The sequence below is a fragment of the Hordeum vulgare genome, chromosome 3H (assembly GCF_904849725.1).
Source record: "Hordeum vulgare subsp. vulgare chromosome 3H, MorexV3_pseudomolecules_assembly, whole genome shotgun sequence".
Lineage (NCBI taxonomy): Eukaryota > Viridiplantae > Streptophyta > Magnoliopsida > Poales > Poaceae > Hordeum > Hordeum vulgare.
Window position 1 is genome coordinate 547,874,326 of NC_058520.1, and position 22,255 is coordinate 547,896,580.

Genomic DNA, 22,255 nt, shown 5'->3' on the forward strand with positions numbered 1-22,255 from the left:
CCTTTTTGCACCTTATCTTGCTTAGAACGACGGTAGCATTATGAGGTGATCTCTCACTAAATTTTCAAGACGAAATTGTGTTCTCCCCGACTGTGCACCGTTGCGACAGTTCTTCGTTTCGAGACACCACGTGATGATCGGGTGTGATAGACTCAACGTTCACATACAACGGGTGCAAAACAGTTGCACACGCAGAACACTCGGGTTAAGCTTGACGAGCCTAGCATGTGCAGACATGGCCTCGGAACACATGAGACCGAAAGGTCGAGCATGAATCGTATAGTTGATATGATTAGCATAGAGATGCTTACCACTGAAACTATTCTCGACTCACGTGATGATCGGACTTGAGATAGTGGATTTGGATCATGTACCACTCAAATGACTAGAGAGATGTACTTTTTGAGTGGGAGTTCTTAAGTAATATGATTAATTAAACTAATTGTCATGAACATAGTCTAATGGTCTTTGCGAATTACGATGTAGCTTGCGCTATAGCTCTACTGTTTTTATATGTTCCTAGAGAAAATTTAGTTGAAAGTTGATAGTAGCAAACTTTGAAGAGGATTGTCCTCGTTGCTGCGCAGAAGGCTTATGTCCTTAATGCACCACTCGGTGTGCTGCACCTCGAGCGTCGTCTGTGGATGATGTGAACATCCGACATACACGTTTCTGATGACTACACGATAGTTCAGTGCAAAATACTTAATGGCTTAGAAGCAAGGCACCGAAGACGTTTTGAAACGTCACGGAACATAAGTGATGTTCTAAAGAGATGAAATTGTGATTTCATGCTCGTGCCCTTGTTGAGAGGTACGAGACCTCCGACAAGATTCTTTGTCCACAAAGTAAAGGAGAAAAGCTCAATCATTGAGCGTGTACTCAGATTGTCTGAGTACAACAATCACTTGAATCAAGTGGGAGTTAATCTTCCAGATGAGATAGTGATGGTTCTCCAAAGTCACTGCCACCAAGGTGTGAGAGCTTCGTGATGAACTATAACATATCAAGGATAGATACAATGATCCTTCAGCGATTCACGATGTTTGACACTGCGAAAGTAGAAATCAAGAAGGAGCATCAATAGTTGATGGTTTGTAAAACCACTAAGTTTCAAGAAAGGCAAGGGCTAGAAGGGATACTTCGTGAAACGGCAAAACAGTTGTTGCACTAGCGAAGAGACCCAAGATTAAACCCAAACCCGAGACTAAGTGCTTCTGTAATGAGGGGAACAGTCACTGAGGCAGAGCAACTCTAGATACTTGGTAGATAAGAAGGCTGGCAAAAGTCGAGAGAAGTATATTTGATATACATGATGTTAATGTGTACTTTACTAGTACTCCTAGTAGCATGAGGGTATTGGATACCGGTTCGGTTGCTAAGTGATTAGTAACACGAAATGAAAGCTACGGCATAAACGGAGACTAGCTAAAGGCGAGGTGATGATACGTGTTGGAAGTGTTTCCAAGGTTGATATGATCAAACATCGCACGCTCCCTCTACCATCGGGATTGGTGTTAAACCTAAATAATTGTTATTTGGTGCTTGCGTTAAGCATGAACATGATTGGATCGTGTTTATTGCAATATGATTATTCATTTAAAGAGAATAATGGTTACTCTATTTTCTTGAATAATCACCTTCAATGGTTTATTGAATCTCGATCGTAGTGTTACACATGTTCATGATATTGGTGCCAAAAGATACGAGGTAATGAAGATAGTACCACTTACTTGTGGCACTGCCGCTTGAGTCATGTTGGTATAAGTTGCATGAAGAGGCTCCATGCTGATGGATCTTTATACTCACTTGATTTTGAATCACTAGTGACATGCAAATCATACCACATGAGCAAGGCCTTGTTTTCATTGAGATGAAATAAGATAGTAACTTGTTGGAAGTGATACATTTTGATGTATGCAGTCCAATGGGTGCTGAGGCACGCAGTGGATATCATTATGTTCTTACTTCAATGACGATTTGAGTAGATACTAGAGTATTTGCTTAATGAATCACAAGTCTGAAATATTGAAAAGTTCAATTCTGTTTCAGAGTGAAGTTCGTCGTAACAAGAGGATAAACTGTCTACGATATGATCATAGAAATGAATATCTGAGTTACGAGTTTTGGTACGCAGTTAAGACAATGTGGAAATTGTTTCGCGGTTCATGCCACCTAGAACATCATAGTGTGATGATGTGTCTGAATGTCATAGCCACACACTATTTGGTATGGTGCATGCTATGATGTATCTTATCGAATTACCACTATCGTTTATGGGTTAAGCATTAGAGACAACCGCATTCACTTTAAATAGGGCACCACGTATTTCCGTTGATATGACACAGTATAGACTGAGGTTTAGAGAAATCTAAACTGTCGTTTCTTGAAAGTTTGGGGTTTCGACACTTATGTGAAAAAGTTTCAGTATGATAAGCTCGAACCCAAAGCGGATAAATGCATCTTCATAGGATATCCAAAACAGTTGGGTACATCTCCTATCTCAGATCCGAAAGCAAAGTGTTTGTTTCTAGAAACGGATCCTTTCTCGAGGAAAGGTTTCTCTCGAAAGAATTGAGTGGGAGGGTGGTAGAACTTGATGAGGTTATTGAACCATCACTTCAACCAGTGTGTAGCAGGGCGCAGGAAGTTGTTCCTATGGCGCCTACACCAATTGAAGTGAAAGCTGATGATGGTGATCATCGAGCATCGGATCAAGTTACTACAAGCCTCGTAGGTTGACAAGGTCGCGTACTACTACAGAGTGGTACGGTAACCCTGTCTTGGAGGTCATGTTGTTGAGCAACAGTGAACCTACGAGTTATGGAGAAAGCAATGGTGGGCCCAGATTCCGACAAATGGCTGGAAGCCATGAAATCCGAGAGAGGATCCATGTATGAAAACAAAGTGTAGACTTTGGAAGAACTACTTGATGGTCATAGGACTATTGAGTAAAGATGGATCTTTAAAAGGAAGACAGACGATGATAGTGATAAGTCACTATTAGGAAAAGCTCGACTTGTCGCAAAGATGTTTCCCACAAGATCAAACAATTGACTATGATGAGACTTTCTCACTCGTAGCGATGCTAAAAGTCTGTTAGAATTATGTTAGTAGTTGCTGCATTATTTATTAAATATTGCATGTAGGATGTCAAAACATTGTTTCCTCGACGGTTTCCTTGAGCAAACATTATATGAGATACAACCATGAGGTTTTGTCGATCCTAAAGATACTAGCAAGTATGCAAGCTCCAGCGATCCTTAAATGGACTGGTGCAAGCATCTCGGAGTTGGAATGTACACTTTGATGAGGTGATCAAATATTTTGGGTTTGTACAAGGTTTATGAGAAACTTGTATTTCCAAAGAAGTGAGTGGGAGCACTATAGAATTTCTGATAAGTATATGTGGTTGACATATTGTGGATCAGAAGTAATGTAGAATTTCTGTAAAGCATACAAGGTTGTTTGAAAGGAGTTTTCAAAGGAATACCTGGATTGAGCTACTTGAACATTGAGCATCAAGATCTATGGAGATAGATCAAAACGCTTAATAGAAGTTTCAACAAAATGCATGCCTTGACAAGTTTTGAAGGAGTTCAAAATAGATCAACAAAGAAGGAGTTCTTGGTTGCGTTGTGAGGTGTGAATTTGAGTAAGACTCAGAACCCGACCACGGCAGAATAAAGAGAATAGACGAAGGTCGTCTTCTATGCCTTAGCTGTAGACTCTAAAGTATGCCATGCTGAGTACCGCACCTGATGTGTGCCTTGCAGCAAGTCTGTTGAGAGGTACAGAGAGTGATCCATGATTGAATCACTAGCAGCGGTCAAAATTTATCCTTAGTAACTGATGGACTAAGGAATTTTTCTCGATTATGGAGGTGGTTCAAGAGTTCGTCGTAAAGGGTTACGTCGATGTAAGCTTTGACACTAATCCGAAAAACTATGAGTAGTGAAACGGATTCGTATAGTAGAGTAGATACTTGGAGTATTTCCGAATAGCACATAGTAGCACCATCTATAAGATGACATAAAGATTTGTAAATAACACACGGATCTAAAAATTTCAGAACCGTTGACTAAAACCTCTCTCATGAGCAAGACGTGATCAGACCTCATAACTATATGGGTGTTGGATTCGTTGGAATCACATGGTGATGTGAACTAGATTATTGACTCGAGTGCAAGTGGGAGACTGTTGGAAATATGCCCTAGAGGCAATAATAAATTAGTTATTATTATATTTCTTTGTTCATGATAATCGTTTATTATCCATGCTATAATTGTATTGATTGGAAACACAATACTTGTGTGGATACATAGACAAAACACTGTCCCTAGTAAGCCTCTAGTTGACTAGCTCGTTGATCAAAGATGGCCAAGGTTTCCTGGCCATAGGCAAGTGTTGTTACTTGATAACGGGATCACATCATTAGGAGAATCATGTGATGGACTAGACCCAAACTAATAGACGTAGCATGTTGATCGTGTCTTTTTGTTGCTACTGTTTTCTGCGTGTCAAGTATTTGTTCCTATGACCATGAGATCATATAACTCACTGACACCGGAGGAATGCTTTGTGTGTATCAAACGTCGCAACATAACTGGGTGACTATAAAGATGCTCTACAGGTATCTCCGAAGGTGTTAGTTGAGTTAGTATGGATCGAGACTGGGATTTGTCACTCCGCGTGACGGAGAGGTATCTCGGGGCCCACTCGGTAATACAACATCACACACAAGCCTTGCAAGCAATGTGACTTAGTGTAAGTTGCGGGATCTTGTATTACGGAACGAGTAAAGAGACTTGCCGGTAAACGAGATTGAAATAGGTATGCGGATACTGACGATCGAATCTCGGACAAGTAACATACCGAAGGACAAAGGAAATGACATACGGGATTATATGAATCCTTGGCACTGAGGTTCAAACGATAAGATCTTCGTAGAATATGTAGGATCCAATATGGGCATCCAGGTCCCGCTATTGGATATTGACCGAGGAGTCTCTCGGGTCATGTCTACATAGTTCTCGAACCCGCAGGGTCTGCACACTTAAGGTTCGACGTTGTTTTATGCGTATTTGAGTTATATGGTTGGTTACCGAATGTTGTTCGGAGTCCCGGATGAGATCACGGACGTCACGAGGGTTTCCGGAATGGTCCGTAAACGAAGATTGATATATAGGATGACCTCATTTGATTACCGGAAGGTTTTCGGAGTTACCGGGAATGACGAATGGGTTCCGGGAGTTCACCGGGGGGCAACCCACCCCGAGGAAGCCCATAGGCCTTGGGAGTGGCACACCAGCCCTTAGTGGGCTGGTGGGACAGCCCAAGAAGGCCCTATGCGCCATAGGAAGAAAATCAAAGAGAAAAAAAGGAGGAGGTGGGAAAGGGAAGAAGGACTCCACCCACCAAACCAAGTTGGACTCGGTTTGGGGGGGGAGACCTTCCCCCCTTGGCTCGGCCGACCTCCTTGGGGTTCCTTGATCCCCAAGGCAAGGCCCCCCCTCTCCCACCTATATATACGGAGGTTTTAGGGTTGATTTGAGACGACTTTTCCACGGCAGCCTGACCACATACCTCCACGGTTTTTCCTCTAGATCGCGTTTCTGCGGAGCTCGGGCGGAGCCCTGCTGAGACAAGATCATCACCAACCTCCGGAGCGCCGTCACGCTGCCGGAGAACTCTTCTACCTCTCCGTCTCTCTTGCTGGATCAAGAAGGCCGAGATCATCGTCGAGCTGTACGTGTGCTGAACGCGGAGGTGTCGTCCGTTCGGCACTAGATCGTGGGACTGATCGCGGGACGGTTCGCGGGGCAGATCGAGGGACGTGAGGACGTTCCACTACATCAACCGCGTTCACTAACGCTTCTGCTGTACGGTCTACAAGGGTACGTAGATCACACATCCCCTCTCGTAGATGGACATCACCATGATAGGTCTTCGTGCGCGTAGGAAATTTTTTGTTTCCCATGCGACGTTCCCCAACAGTCTCCCGGTCAATCGCCCAGCTCGCCCGCCTCGCCCAGGTCGCCCGCCCCCGCCCGCATCGCTCGCTCCTCCAGCCTCTCCGATTGCGCTCATCTACGCTCCATCAAACCCAGTCAACCAAATGGCGGCGGCCGGGCTCGCGCTCTCCCTGCGGCCGTCTCTCTCCCCGCCGCCGTGGGCGCGGGCGCGGGCACGCGTGCCGACGACGACTCTCGCACCGCCGCCGCCGCCGCAGCAGCAGGGGCGCCTCGCCGCCGGCGGCGCGAGGGCGGACGCCCCTCCCGCGCGCCCCGGCGTCGTGTGTCACGTCGCCACCGCCTTCTAGAAGCTCGACGCCATCGGTGAGCCCATCTTACTTATCCCCCGACCGACTGCCGGAGGCTGCCATTGTTAATTGACTGACTGACTGAATGCGGGTTGTGCAGCGGTGCGGGAGGAGGAGGAGGCCTTCAGGTCGGCGGCGGCGGCGGGGCACACGCTGCTGCCCCTCCGGCGCTGCATCTTCTCCGACCACCTCACGCCGGTGCTGGCCTACCGCTGCCTTGTCCGGGAGGACGACCGCGAGGCGCCCAGCTTCCTCTTCGAGTTCGCCGAGCAGGCATCCAAGGGCACCAACGTGGTCCGTCCCTCCCTTTGCCCGTACAGCCTCACGATTCGTTGATTCGTTATCCGTTCATATCCTCCCCAAGACGAAATCAGAATCATTTGAATTTGTCCCGTGCCGGGTTGTTGGTTGGTCTGCAATTTGCAATCTACAGGGGAGGTACAACATGTTGGGGGCGCAGCCGGCAATGGAGATCGTGGCCAAGGCCAACCGCGTGACGATCATGGACCACGAGATGAGGACCAAGAAGGAGCAGAACCGCGATTTGTTGATTCTTTACTATCAATGAATATCATATGTCATCCTTGCATTCAATTGGTAAATTTTGTTGTCAGATTTTTTTTGCAGATCAATATTCATAAGAAGCATATGCGTGGCATTTCCTTTTGTCAATCTTCATAGTTGCTCAAGATAGTTACCATTGAAGTTTGACAATGGCATCTTCTCATTTTTTTTTTGATGATACTTGATTTTTCTAATAGTTCTTCACTTAATTTTGTTGATACGGAAACAATTCTTATCTGAATGCTACTTTGTTTATATGTGTATGCAGAATTGACATGTACCTTTTAAATGGTCCATTATCCCACTAGGGGAATATAATTTCTGACTGGATTATATTGTAATACTAATATAATTAAAAAATCAAATGGTTGTATATTTGACCGGACTTTCATTGTTTGAAGCTAGCCTGAAGAGTTTGCTCACATACTGAAATTTATTTACAATGCATTATAATTATTTGGGCACTATGCATTGGGGAAGTGTGCATTTCGATAAGAGATTATATAATTGATGCAAAGATGTGTGATATTTGTTTTAAAAGGAATGTTTATTTATGAAGAGTGATGTTTCAAATTATTTACACGAGGAAAAAATTAGATACTATGCACTTCGTGTGAAAGTTCAGGAAATTAATGATATAGTTGGCTAGAATTTGTTAGGTTTTATATAAGATGTGTTAATAAGACGTGCGCTGTACATACACATTACTAGTTTACGTGAAATCTAAAAATAACGGGCCCACTATTGGCCTTGCGCGCGGAACCACACCGACCCATTCAGCCCAAACTTGGGGGCGAATTAAATTACAAGCCGCGTGTGTGTGAGTGTGAGCTGAACCAGGAGCCCATCGGGCATCGGCTTACCAAAGCCACAAAAAATCCCGACGCTTCTCCGGCTCGGCCATTTTCCTTTCCGCCTAGCTCCGACCGAACCGGCCACAACACAAACCCCACCCAGAAAATATCCACCACGCCGGCGCAGCGGCGTGCGCGCCTCCTCCCCACTCCCCACGGTGAAGCCCCTACCGAGCCGCCCCCTCCGCCTCCGCCTCCGCCCCCTCCACCTCATGTTCTCCTCCGCCCCCGCGAGCTCGCTCCACCCCACCCACCCGGCGTTCGGCTCCAGGCGCCCAACGCTCGCGCGCTGCCGGTCCTCCCTGTCGTCGTCGTCGGGCGCGGGCCCCCCGCCAGCGGCCAACGCGAACCACCTCATCCAGACGCTCTGCGCCAGCGGCAGCCTCTCCCGCGCCGCCGCGCTCCTCCCGGGCCTCCCCGCGCCCACGCAGCGCACCTACGAGTCGCTCCTCCAAGCCGCCGCCAGGGCCGGGGACGCCGCGCTCGCCGCGGCCGTCCACCGCCGCCTCGAGTCCGACCCGGTCTTCCGCTCCGACCCCTTCCTCTCCACCCGCCTCATCGACGCCTACGCCGCGCTCGGCGCGCTCCCGGCCGCGCGCCAGGTGTTCGACGAGGCGCCCGACAAGAACATCTTCGTGTGGAACGCGCTGCTCAAGGCCCTCACCCTCGCCGACCATGGCGACGAGGCGCTCGCGCGCCTGGCCGACATGGGGCGGCTCCGCGTTCCCGTCGACAGCTACAGCTACACGCACGGGCTCAAGGCCTGCATCGCCGTGTCGGCGTCGCACGCGCCGGCCTCCGCACGTGTACGCGAGGTACACGCACATGCCATCCGCCGTGGCTACGCATTGCACATGCATGTCGCCACTACTCTTATTGACTGCTATGCAAAGCTTGGGATCGTCAGCTATGCTGAGAATGTGTTTGCTGCAATGCCAGAGAGGAACGTTGTTTCCTGGAGTGCCATGATTGGGTGCTATGCCAAGAATGAGAGACCTGCTGATGCCATTGAGCTGTTCAAGGATATGCTGGCTTCTGATGCAGACCTGGTGCCTAACTCGATCACAATAGTAAGCGTCTTGAATGCGTGCGCGGGAGTAAACGCACTCAGTCATGGCAAACTATTGCATGCATATATTCTTCGGAGGGGTTTCGACTCACTTGTTTCTGTGCTGAACGCGTTGATGGCAATGTACATGAGATGTGGATGCCTTGAAGTTGGCCGGCGTATCTTCAACTGGATAGGACGCCGGAGGGATGTGGTGTCATGGAATTCACTTATATCTGGATATGGGGTGCATGGCTTTGGCCGTGAGGCGGTTCAGGTGTTTGAGGAAATGGTTCAAGTTGGGTTATCGCCAAGTATCATCACGTTTATCAGTGTTCTTGGGGCTTGTAGCCATGCCGGACTTGTGGATGAGGGGAAGAAGTTGTTTGAGTCGATGATGGATTATAGTGTCAAACCACGTGCAGAGCACTATGCTTGCATGGTAGACCTCCTTGGTCGTGCTGGGCAGTTGGATGAAGCTGTGGAGCTCATACAGAGCATGCACATTGAGCCGAGTCCTCAAGTATGGGGTGCACTTCTTGGAGCTTGCCGTATTCATGGCCATGTGGAGTATGCAGAGATGGCTTGCTCTCGTCTCTTTGATCTTGAACCCAGAAATGCCGGGAACTATGTATTACTTGCTGATATTTATTCCCGGGCTAAATTGAACGACCAAGTTGACGTTCTGAAGGAGCTGCTTGAGGAGCATGGGCTGGAGAAGGTGCCGGGGTGCAGCTGGATGGAGGTGAACAAAAAGATACACTCTTTCACATCTGTGGACAACAAGAACCCACCGGTCGAGCAGCTTCAAGCTCTGATAGGCGAGTTTGTGGCACAGATGAAAAATCAGGGCTATGTCCCTGACACAGATATTGTTATGTATGACATTGAAGAAGAAGAAAAGGAAAGGATCTTGCTTGGTCATAGTGAGAAGCTAGCAGTTGCATTTGGGCTTATCAACACTCGCGGCGGTGAAGTAATCAGGATCACCAAGAACCTGAGGCTATGTGAGGACTGTCATTCAGTCACCAAGTTCATCTCCAAATTCACAGAGCGCGAAATCGTTGTGAAGGATGTGAATCGGTTTCACCACTTCAGGGATGGAATCTGTTCGTGTGGCGATTATTGGTGAAGATGCTGCCAACTCTGTGCTGTTTTTTGATCTTTGCTGATCATATCATACCGAATGACCATGAAGTAGGAACTATTGTACAGCCTAACATGATTAGATTTAGCCATGATGACCCAGTCTTTCAGGAGGAAAAAAATTTGATTGCCGGTCTTTACTTGGAGACCAGTGGAACTTCTGCAAGGCAATTTTGACACGTTTGTAATGGGTCCATTTAATGACATTTTCCTTGGCAGTAATGGTGTCCTTGGCACATTCTGAATTAGCAAGTTCCTTGTAAAATCCCACTCTTAATCTTCATAATCAAGACCTGAGATTCGTTTAAGATATGGAAGCAACGGTAACTTATGATCAGGGGTTTATGGTTCTGTGATTTGACGCATAAATGAGTTGTCATTGCATTATGAGAAATGTTGAGAAGTTTAGTTTCTGGTAAGTGGTGGTTGTTGCATTCTGAGAGTTCTAGAGATTGCATTCTAGTTATTCGTTTTGGAAAACTCTGTCACGACTACAAAGCTGTTCGACTCAAAGACCTGTATCACTTCAGCCTATTTCTCCGGTTCCTCTGCTCACATAATCTCAGGAACAGTTCGTGGCAGTACACCTGCCTGGTGCCAGAGACATAGCTGGTGCTAGTTCTGTTCACCCCTGCATCCACTCATTTATCCAAGAACTCTCAGCGTGCAAGTTGCGAGGCCACGGTTTTCATCCGCATGATGTCAAGCGCCATTTCAATCAAGGCGTATACCAGTCACATTCATTTCAGGTGCTCTTTGCGTACCCATGCCATACAAAGACAACATGACAAAGGGATTTGAGACTTCATCAGAAACAGTACAGCTGCTTCACATATATAGCATAGATGTACCGATGCAATTCTACAGTTACAACAGCCAGTGCCATAACTACGACATTGTATGGATAAATCATTGTACAGCAAACCGAAGGCAATCACGGAACCAGATAGCGACACAGTAACAACGTTCTCCTGTCTTTCTTCATTCCTCGCGCAAAGAGAAGGGGGCTTTGAAGAGGATTATTCTACAAAAATTGATTTAACTACAGCAAGAATCCTCTACCTGCAACCACAGGAGAAGGTCAGTAAATAAATACTTCCAGTTAAGCATTCGATCGAAGCAACCATGACTTACCCTCATTGCAAAGGAAGATCCTTGTGGGTGTACACAACTCCCTTGTCTCCGTTCACTACTTGTCCACTCCCTCGTAGAATGCTGTATAATGAGACAATGCATGCATATTAAGTGAATATACTAATACTATAAAACCGGGAAATATCGTGCGTAAGCTGAAGAATTGCAGAAAAAGTGACTGGTGTAAAGACCTACCACCGAGTGGTTAGAAGACCGTCGACACCAACAGGTCCACGGGCATGTATGCGCCCTGTGCTTATGCCAACCTATTCAAGACATTTGAAAATGTTCAGAAAAGATTGTTTCATCAGATCCAGTTGAATCTTTAGTAACATTTGACAGCATATATTAGACCCAAGCGAGCCAAAAGGCAATACCTCTGCACCTAGACCGAAGCGAGTCCCATCACAGAACCTTGTGCTTGCATTATGGAACACAGCAGCACTGTCACAGTTTAGACAAAATGTTATTTCGACAGTTACAGCGTGATCGTATATCAAATAAAACATCAAGAAATAAAGCTAACATAACCATAATTGGTAACCACGATAACCAGAGAAATGAAGTTAACTAAATACCTATCAACTTGTTGTAGGAAAGTATCTGCTGACTTCTTATCGGTTGTGATAATACAATCTGTGTGTGCACTGAAACAAAAATATTTGAGACAACAATCAAATTTAGTGTAACAAAAAGATACATTCAGCAGAGCATGCTTAAAAGGAAACCTGCATACCTTCCATAACGATTTATATGGTCAATTGCTGACTGTATATCATCAACAAATTCGAGCGTGCATGCCATTGAGCTATACTCATGATGAAATGAATCTACCTTTGGTACTTTCAATGTGTCATGTGCAACAGGTCCACCATAAATAACAACTCCTGCAATATTACATCAACTTGTAAATTAACGAAACGATCATGGTAAAATAAATATATGATAATACATTATGTTAAACTGATCATGTCTGAAAAATGCTCATTAGCATCAACTTCACTTTTCAATTCGAGGTGTCTAGTTTCTAAAAAACACAATTCAAGGTGTCTAGAACCTGCATACATATTTGTTCTGGCAACTAAGTTTGCTAGATTTATTGATGAAACATAACTAAAAAATTGGTTATTATTTTTGGCATATTTGATTTCAAGGGTCTGGTGAGCTGATACCTTCTTTCGCGAGTTCCATCAACAAATCATCAAGACCCTCTGTCTTGTTCAGATCTTTATGAACAAGTAGTGTTTCCTGCACAGATGATATACATAATGCTTAGTCAGTTTATTTAATCATTCATGTCAGAAATGGTGTATCTGGTGTGAACATAAATTAGTTAGTTCAATTTGAATCCACGTTGTGTTGCAATAATACATGTATGACAATGATATAGGAAATCTCTAAAAAAATATATGTTATTTATAACTAATAGTTGAAATCATACACAAATACAAAGGCAGAGACGCACCATAGCATTACATGCTGCCGGATAATCCACCTTTGCATCCAATACAATACGCTTTGCCATATCCATGTCAGCCGATTTATCAATATAAACATGGCAGATACCATCTGTAGAAGAACGGATGTAATTTTAATTGTCGTATATGTAAATTTCAAAGAAAATATAATCTACTTAAGTTTGTATGATAAAATATCATGTTTGAATAACATAAGCTGAAATATGATTATATCATTCACGGATGAACTTAAAAAATGGCTTACCAGCATGACCAAGAACAGGAATCTTAGTTGTTGCTTTGATTTGAGAAACGAGCCTGTTACTGCCTCTCGGAATAACAAGATCAATCACATCGTCAAGCTGCATATTGTGCATCCAGTTTAGACATATTTATGTACTCAACTTCTCATCATCCAAGGAATCGAAAGACATGCTCACCTTTAGAAGATCAGCAATTTCTTCTTTGCTTTTTACAAGGCCAATAAGCTTTTTACCAACACCATCTGGAATCACGCTGGTTATGACCTAATAAACACAATAAAGATATGTCAGAAGTGTAATTAAGCTAAAGAGCGATGATGCAGTACTAAAAACACAATCAGCTAACTAAATGCATCATACCTTATGCAATATTGTGTTTGATCTCATAGCTTCTTTTCCTCCTTTCAGAAGAAGACCATTTCCACTTCGGATTGCTAGAGCTGCAATCTGTACAATAATATGCTCATAAATAAGGTTGATCTTGCAGGGAATTTTTATGACTTGAACCTAAAATATTTACCTGGACCAGGGCATCAGGACGAGACTCGAAAATAATTAGGAGAACGCCCAATGGGCAGTACATCTTCTCAAATACTAAATCCTTAGCAACCTATAAAATATGTCATTAATTGGTTAACAATGAGGAAATTTTAATTTAAAACTTAGTATAACATATTCACTAAAAATATCTTTCAAATTTTAAAATGCGGTATGTCATTTTCACCTCTGTTTTTTTCAGTGTATGTGAAATAGGATCCTCCATGTCCGCAATTGCACGAATGGATTCAGCAAGGCTTGTTATCTACAAATACATAAGAACATATGGTATGAGCAAACATAATCAAATAGATATAAATCTATACTGCAGAGATGAAGATACTAGGACTTCCTGATATGGCCAAACGTAATCATACACAACCCACCTTTCCTGCCTTCAGGGTCATCCTAGCAACCAAAGATTTCTCATAGCCTGCATCTTGTGCCGCGGCTAGATCAGCCTCATTCTCAGCTATAATTAAACCCACATTTGCTTCCAGAGCATCAGCAATATCTAGCAAAATTTTCTTACGCTCCTCTGATGACAAATTCTGTTTGGGTGGCCACATGCAACAGAATTAATTAGGAATGGCAGCTCGAAAACCAAAATACCGAGGCAGCCCAAACTTTCCACTGATAGTTATTACTATAAGAAATGAAGGTATACCTTTATACCTCCAATGGCTACTTATTTCTAGAGAAAGGTATAAAAGGTACCTGGAGATGCCGCGAGCAATCTTTTGCAGCAACTGCCATCTCACGGGTTGTCACTTCCTTGGTACAATCCCAGACATTTGCTTCATTATGGAAAAGCGTACCAATTTTCTCTCCTCGCATAATCTTAATAATGCTATCTGTTACAAATCCACTGAATGGATTATAGGAACAAAAAAGTTAGAAGGCAGAAATGATTATATTACAGATTGACATAAACTCAGCTTTGTACAATAGTATGCACAAGGCTACAACTGGCAGTTGCAGCTAAAACTGCACCACAAGCTTCAGTACATGCCAAAATGAAAGCACACGCCTCCCTGGATCTTCGGTGAAGTAATCTAATCAAACACTAAATATGTCTGGTAGCGTTCTCAAGATGTGAAATTCGATACTTCAAAATACTTGACCAACCAGAACTAGCCTTTGGTGGCATGTTTTAGGAAGAAAAGCGAGCACCAACACAGCGGAGGCTGAGCCTCGAACGCGGGTCCGTGGGCTGCGAGCATTTCAGCCTGCTCTAGCTAGCCAACTGGTTGACGCCCAGTTCTCTCCGATACTTAAGGAAGTTAAACTAAATATCAACACAAGCTGGTAATAGTACTGACTCCATTGGATTATACAAGGTAATTTACCGATGTGTCAAATTAAAACCGCGATTGTTTTATATGTAACCACGGATTGCACATGTATAGTAGCTCTGTAGCTGGCAGTGTGACCAACCATAAAATGGCTTGCAGTATTGTTAACCTGATGGAAACATTTAGTAGCTATGCATATGGCTAAATCATGCTAGAATAGCAAGGGAGAAAAGTTGCCTCACCTTGCAATGACAGCAGGTACGCCCTTGGATGCAGCAGTAACAGCAGCTGCCACTTTAGCTTGCATTCCACCCCTTCCCACGCGAGACTTCTCCCCAAAATTAATTAGCTTCCCGTGTTTTTCATTGATGTACGTGTGGATAATCTTTGATTGAGGATCACTCGGTGGACCACTATAGAGTCCCTCCACATCACTAAGCATGATAAGAAGATCAGCGTCCAGTTCTTTTGCCAACAGCGTCGCCAAACTGTCGTTATCCCAGAATATACCGGATGAATCCTGCACACGGAGTCAAATGTTATAATCGGTGAACAGGAAGCGCCCCAATAGTCATTGCTAGTGGGAATATTCATAAAGTTGATGCATAGCCATCATTTTGCAAAGCCTGGACGGATGAACATCCCGATCACTGAAACTAAACAGGACACTACATATTCAGATATTCTATTTACAGAGTAAGGAAAGATAAACTAGCTGCTGCATACGTGGACCAATTCAGCAAGACAGATGTTGTACAAAATAATAACAGAGGTTGCCTGCAGATGAAAAGCAAAATGAATGCCTAGACTACAGACATATTGTGAATTAAGCTCCTGGTCCAGAGATAACATTAGAGACACAAAAAAGTCTGAAGCTTGGGTGTGCATGTCAATTGTTCTTTGAGAGAAAGCACACCTCGTATGGCGCTCTCCTCGTACTGATAGCATCGTTCTCATTAAACACTGGTATCACTTTAAGATCTAACAGAGAGACGACAGTCTCACGAAGCTGGTGCCCAAAACTTGGATCCCGGAAATCGCGATCGGTGACAAGAAGCTGAGACGATGTCACATCAAGCTGCAGGAAGGTGAGTCTGCTGTCAGAAACACGTTAACCTCAAACAACAACAAAAGAAAGAAGAGCAGTTAGCAGAACCCACTTGGCTAAACAGCGTATCGTAGATAGCCATGAGGCCACTCTGGCCGACGGCAGCGCAGGCCTTCCCGTCCAGGTCCAACTGTGGGTTCTGCAGATCCGCAAAGCTGCAAGCAAGGAGAAATATCAGCAAAGGTAATGACGAAATTACCAGAGCTAATAGCCGTCAGCAAACTGCTGTGACCAAAAACTCTCTGCAACCTGCTGTTGATTAGCTTCCGGTACTTGAGCCTCTGCCTCCCGACGCCAACGGCGCCGGAGGTGACCAGGATCACCTCATACCCCTGGAAATTAAGCTCCTTCACCTGAAACATTTCCACATATTCACCGGTTAGCAACTGCAAAAAGAATTTTTTACAGGTTTAGCTGAAACCGCTGTAAAAAAAGTTGAGTTAAAAGCACATGGCTCGTCAGAAAAGTCGAGTTACCTGCTCGCAGAGAGCTCCGAGCCTGCCCATGGCGAGTCGGCCATTCTGCCCGGTGACAACAGCGGTGCCGACCTGCTCGCACGAGAAAGCGGTTAGATGGATGAACCCGACGAACACATAACACCGATTTGCTTAGCGACCAAGTAAAAAAAACATTTTTTTACCTCGCAACGAACTATACTATATATGAAAAATAACTTCGTAATTCAGTTTCAGGGATCTCCTCCGTCGTTTTTACCAGCGGGGTTAATCTAGAACCTCGCACGTGATCTTTTATATTTATGCCACGCCATAATAACATGAGGTGCGGCGAATCGAAGCTATTTTCGCCGCCTTTGTTTGAATATAGATAGATACTCTGCTAAATCAGCTCGCTGACGTCATCAGATCGGGACCTTTTCGCCCGTGCCAGCCCCGACGCTTTCCCCGATCACCCGTGCTAGCCCCGACGCGCTCGGGCCAGGATCACGCACGCCGGAGAAGAAGGGGAAAGCAAAAGCAGTTCCAACGAACCGGCCCAACAAAACGGCGGCGGCGGCATTAGATTCGTATCGAGGAGGAGGAGGAAAAGCTGGCCATGCATGCATGGGAGTACCACCAACCTTGACGACGATGCGCTTGACGTCCCTGACGAAGCAGCGGGTGGAGTCGCTGTTCTCGAGGTCCGCCGCCGCAACGGCGCCCCCGATGCCACCCCTGCCCATTCTCCGCTCCCGCTTCTCCCCCCGGCGCGGCGACCCGCTCTCGCTCGCTCGCTCGCTCCCGATCGAGACGGGCGAGGCGAGGAAGGGAGAGACAAAAAAAAGAAGAGGGAGCGAGGGAGAACGGGTGGGCGAGGCGAGGTCAAGGTGGAGGTGGGTGGAAGCGGCGGAACAGAACCGTGGGATACCAAGTGGAGCTACCGGGCGCCCCCGATTTAAAGGGGGAGGGGGGAGCGAGCGGGCCGTCGCGTCCGGGGTACGTGTGCGGCGCGATGGCGGCCCTAGATCGTCTGCGGCCCGCCCGCGGCCACCGCCTCGGCCGCCCGTGCGGGGCGGACGCGTGTGCGCGCGCGGGGGGAAGGCCGTTGCGCAAAATATCCCCCCGGGGCCGAGGAAATATAGGGCGGGCGGGATGGATGGATCGAGCGCCAGCTGTCGCCCCGCACCTGGACACAGCAGCGGCGTGGTGGTGTGCTGGTGCGCGCGCGCCGCAGTGGACGCTTGCGGGGTAGGCTCTTTTGATCGTTTCTGAGGCCGGCTGGCTCGTCCGGTCGTGGTAGTGCCCGTAGGAGTAGGAGTGGTGCATGGTGCATACTACACTCGTGCTGCTGGCTCTGGCATGGGGTGGATTGTTGTGGCCGTTTTGATGCACCAGCCAATTTGTTTGTTTGCGTTTGCACGCTCACGTCTTTCCTTTAGAGGGCCCTTCCTTAAAGGAGGCTGCATGCCGGCACATGTATGTGCTACAGTACGTACATGGTTTGGAGTTCCAAGGAGGTGAGAATGTGGCGCTACCCGCTAGCGGAATGGTCAATGGTGTGTCCAAGGATTCGGGTATGTGCCGTGGAACATGGACGCTTAGGTCAGGTGGTGTTCCGTCGAGGCCGCGAGGGAACCGAGTAGAATGGAACGGAACGGTTTTAGAAGTTGTGGGCCTTAGGTTCACGGAATGCGGCGAGCGTGAAACGGAAGGACTCCGTTCGTTCCATTGAATGGAACGTTTGGCCGGTAGCGAAACCCGTTCGTCCCGATGATAACTTTGATGCCGACAAGACAGTTGATTTCATGCTTGGTTGGTTTCCATTTTTATTCCCTCAATCAAATGGAATATAAATCTCGATGTAAACACAATATTATGTTCACCAAACATAACACATGTTCATCTTATCCCAATTCTAGAACCATTTCACTTTAATTCCGGTTGATTCACACGATCAAACATATGATTAGCGGTGATATATTATGTGGATCTCATATGCATGTGCTTGTTTTTGCCATGTATGAAAGACAACCAAAACTGCTAGAGTGCAGCCACCAAAACCGTAGTGCATGATTGAATCATACATTCTAGGATGTAGGTGGTGAAAATGAACAGAATGTTGGTGGGAAGCGGTGGATACGCAAATCAACATATGAGGATGAGATCACACCAAGACATATCAGTGTGTTATTAGTTTCGTGAAAAATGAAATAGGAAAAGAGGAGCTGTAAATTAATCTAACTAAACACGTTTAGTTTGTGTGTCCAATAAAATGATATATTTCATCATCTTTCTAGAACATGTACATGCTAGCGAAGTACTATGTCGATGGATTGACATATATGTTGTGGACCAAAGACATTTAGGTATTGTTTAGTTCAGAGCCCTGGACATACCAGAATGTAACGGTCTTGGACTTTGTGGTCTTTGTCTCATGGGATGCAGCAAAGTGTTACAGAACGAACCGGTTGCATTCAGGAGAACTTCGGCCAAGAGTTGTGTTGGTAACTAAAACAACAAAACAATTTGTTCAATACTTGGTCTCTTTCTATTTCCGCCCCATTGACCACACGAGATATGAAAAAGTTATGTTGTTCATAACGTCTTTTTTCTTTTCATCTCATTCAAAGTTTCCATAACCATTTCATTCGATCCCACCTGGTCCCTAATCAAGCATGATATTGGGGGTAGATTTAACCATCTAACTATGTATTAATATATTTTTATGTAACGAACATATGGAGTGTGGTCGACAAAATTGTTGTACAAAATGAGTCGTGTTAGTTTAGGATGTTGGTGATGGAAGGGCTGGATGCGATATAGTACATATGATTGTGTTATCAGTTTAAGGGAAGAACTCTTTGCTAAAAACATTAGCTCGAGTAACAAAATTATATATTGCCTCCGTTCGAGTTACTCTATAGAACAATATTTTTCCTAATTTATCATCAATGACATGTCAGATGCAAATGAGCCCAGTTAACCTAAGGAAGGGTTTGAAATTGAAACATCCCTTATTCAAAGACGAAAAAACAAATCTAAATATTCGAAGCTCATGTTTCATGAGTATTATACACTTTTACACGCATATATGAAGTGTTGATATGATTTGTATCGACTAGCAAAATGCATGGTTACTATGGCTTTTTTGTATTTATTTTATGTGTTCTAAACACTATCATGGTAAAAAAGACTTGGATTACCATGGTAATTTTTATATTTACTTTGTACATGTAAGAAGGAATTTAATATTCCTAAAATTATGGCTTTGATGATTACATTGAATTGGGTGTGGACAAAGTCAAAAGGGCGTTGAAGAACGGTGGATGTGTCATATTTGTTGTGCATGGGGGAGGATGGTGGATGTGTCAAAGTTAAAAGGGCGTTGAAGAACGGTGGATGTGTCATATTTGTTGTGCATGGGGGAGGATGGTGGATGTGTCAAAGTTAAAAGGGCGTTGAAGAACGGTGGATGTGTCATATTTGTTGCGCATGGGGAAGGACCACGAATAGTGAGTGAATTAATCCAAAATGATAAGGTAATACTAAAATTCGGAGAACCTTACAACATGAGATGTCCACAAATCACAATGTACTAAAATCAAATGCTGTAAATGTTTTATTAACATAAAAGGGGAAGGGGAGTTGTGGTTATCGACCAGATGACACAGATGGTGTCGAGGCCATGTAAGAATTGTGTGGTGTGATCAATCTCGGAGAGTGGGTGGCCGATGTAGGCAAGGCCACCGGTGAGGAGTTTCATGCGGTTGGTGTACTCACCGACCGGGAGATCGCCATGTTTGGGATTGATCTACTGTCGGTTGACAAACATATATCGGGCAACCCGATTTGCTAGGAGATAGTCCTTGATTTTCTTCTAAAGGGCATAGGAAGTTGTGGCGCCAATGACATGGTCAATGAGAGGATCAACGAGGGTGGCATAGATCCAAATAATTATGTGACGGTCTATCTCACGACAGAGGCAAATCGGGTTGCTTTGGAGGTTGTTGCCCGACGAGAACGAGCATGAAGAAGGTCTTCCACTTGTGGTAGCTGTAGACTATCGGGTTGATTTTGAAGTGGATGTGGTTCGTGATATGATCATTAAGAATATGGTGGCGTGCTGGGTTTGCTGGCGGTGATGGCGGTGGGGGCACAAAGTAGTACATAGGAACAAATTGAGAAGTTGGTATCGAATACGAAGGGTGGGGAAGAGCCAACAGAGGGGGCTTGAGAGATGTCGACATCGGTGATAAAGGTTGTAGCGGCAAGAGAGGCCACCGAAGTGCCGCGAGGAAGCACAAAGACGCATTGTTGGTTGCAGCGGAGAGAGGGGAGGGTGGGTGCTTAGCGGAGGAGGAGGAACCCGTGCGAAGTCATGGACACCACTGATACCGAGTTGAAGAGAGGAATTCATTCTTAGATTGAATCAGGTACAATTTAAAACATATATGTTGAAGAGGATAAGTTGAACGCCTTGTAAAGTAGGCACATAGGCCATGGGCGTTAGAGATCCTAAATACTAGGAGCTAGTTGAGTCCTCAAATCCTCCTCAGACGTTCGTGGGCGAAATCGGTCAGTGACCGGACAGGAAAGATTAGAAAAAAATTGACCCAACCGGATCCCTCATATCATACCTATATGTCTAGGTTGTCCGCGAACCCTCATATTGAGGAAAAATGTAGGGAGAATATCAGGGCTCGTGGACGTGCCCGGTCAGTCAGCCGTGTAAAACATGGACCCACCTCGGATCATGTTTTCTCTTTTTGTATTCATTTTTTCTCTTCATCTCCATCAATTGCATGCAAGTGACCGGACATATGAGAAAGAAAATGAGAAGTGTGGCTGCAAGACAGACAAATAGGGGCTCAAAAAGGACAATGCTTGGTCACTGATCGGGCGCCTCCGTGGATGTTTGAGGGGTCGAATTAGAGGTATGCGATTGTAGATGCTCTAAGGTAATGTACTTGATATATAATAATGTTAGAGCATCTACAATCGGACTGGACAAATATGACCCTTCAAATGCGCGTGGATGCGCACGAAAACGTCCGCAGACACTAACCGTCACGCCTCAAATAATCCATTATACAACCGGACACCTCAAATATGATATCTCAAATCCATACAAACTCATGCAACTACTATATCGATGCATTACACACATCGTACGACTACTCCACCACTACTAACATGCCATCAGATAATCAAAATTTGGCATGTTTGGATATGGTGGACATCATCCACAGTTGTCCTTCCCCTTCCCGAAGCCCTTGTCATCCTTCTCACGAAAGTACCAGTCAAAGACACAGTACAGATCGAGCTGGACCAGTTTGTCACAAGAGTTATCCTCGCCGTTGTTGACCTCCTTCTCCACCTTTGGTGGCAGTCCATCCATTTCACGAACCGCTCGATTCTGGTCTTGAGCGAGGGCACACGTGTTCCTCCGTTGTTGTTTCTTCAAAATGTGGGCACAAATGGCTTCCTCCTCTATGTGCGCCTTTGCCACCGCCATTTCCTCTGCAATATGGTCCTAGGCAGCCATTATCCCCTCCTTCTCATGGCGGGCATCCCGTTCCCAGTGGGACTCATAGTCTATCGGACCAATGATGGGGAAGGAGAGATATTCTGGCTACCGGGACCGTGATGGTCCAGCCCCGGAGGATCCGAGTGCCCTTGAGCCAACATAATGGAGTCGTGGCGGATAGATCATGCCGTCGGTCGGGCATTGTCCTCGCGAGAGCAGCAGAGTGCAATGCAAACTGTCATTTCCTCATGATACGTCTCCGATGTATCTATAATTTTTTATTGTTTCATGCTATAATATTATCATTCTAGGATACTTTTTGCATATTTATTTACTAATTAATATTATTCTTGAGTGCTAACCTATTAATCCAGTGCCCAGTGCGAGTTGTTATTTTTGCATGTTTTTGGCTTTTCAGGTTTACAGTACCAAAGGAAGTCCAATTGCCCCAAAACTTTTTTGTGATTTTTTCTAGACCAAAAGAAGACCTCGAAGCTTCAGGAGAAAAGACAGGAGGCCACACGAGGGAGCCACCACACAACAGGGTGCCCGTGCCCTATTGT

General features: G+C 45.3%; 2 protein-coding genes across 2 annotated transcripts; one reads left to right on the forward strand and one right to left on the reverse strand.

The window, feature by feature from the left end:
• The first annotated feature begins 7,792 nt into the window (after positions 1 to 7,792).
• On the forward strand, positions 7,793 to 10,242 carry LOC123444898 (pentatricopeptide repeat-containing protein At3g46790, chloroplastic). Its single transcript, XM_045121780.1, has one exon. It carries the CDS (start codon positions 7,953 to 7,955, stop codon positions 9,918 to 9,920), a length of 1,968 nt encoding a protein of 655 aa, XP_044977715.1. The 5' UTR covers positions 7,793 to 7,952; the 3' UTR covers positions 9,921 to 10,242.
• A 496-nt stretch (positions 10,243 to 10,738) lies between these two features.
• LOC123444897 (delta-1-pyrroline-5-carboxylate synthase 2) lies at positions 10,739 to 17,112 on the reverse strand. Its single transcript, XM_045121779.1, has 21 exons — positions 16,807 to 17,112; positions 16,205 to 16,276; positions 15,978 to 16,081; positions 15,781 to 15,883; positions 15,537 to 15,698; positions 14,863 to 15,140; positions 14,043 to 14,193; positions 13,712 to 13,876; positions 13,513 to 13,590; positions 13,309 to 13,398; positions 13,149 to 13,235; positions 12,966 to 13,052; positions 12,791 to 12,887; positions 12,534 to 12,637; positions 12,241 to 12,316; positions 11,805 to 11,955; positions 11,647 to 11,715; positions 11,446 to 11,512; positions 11,264 to 11,334; positions 11,069 to 11,149; positions 10,739 to 10,996 (listed from the first exon to the last, which is right to left on the reverse strand). Exons 1-20 carry the CDS (start codon positions 16,906 to 16,908, stop codon positions 11,071 to 11,073), a joined length of 2,193 nt encoding a protein of 730 aa, XP_044977714.1. The 5' UTR covers positions 16,909 to 17,112; the 3' UTR covers positions 10,739 to 10,996; positions 11,069 to 11,070.
• Positions 17,113 to 22,255: the final 5,143 nt, after the last annotated feature.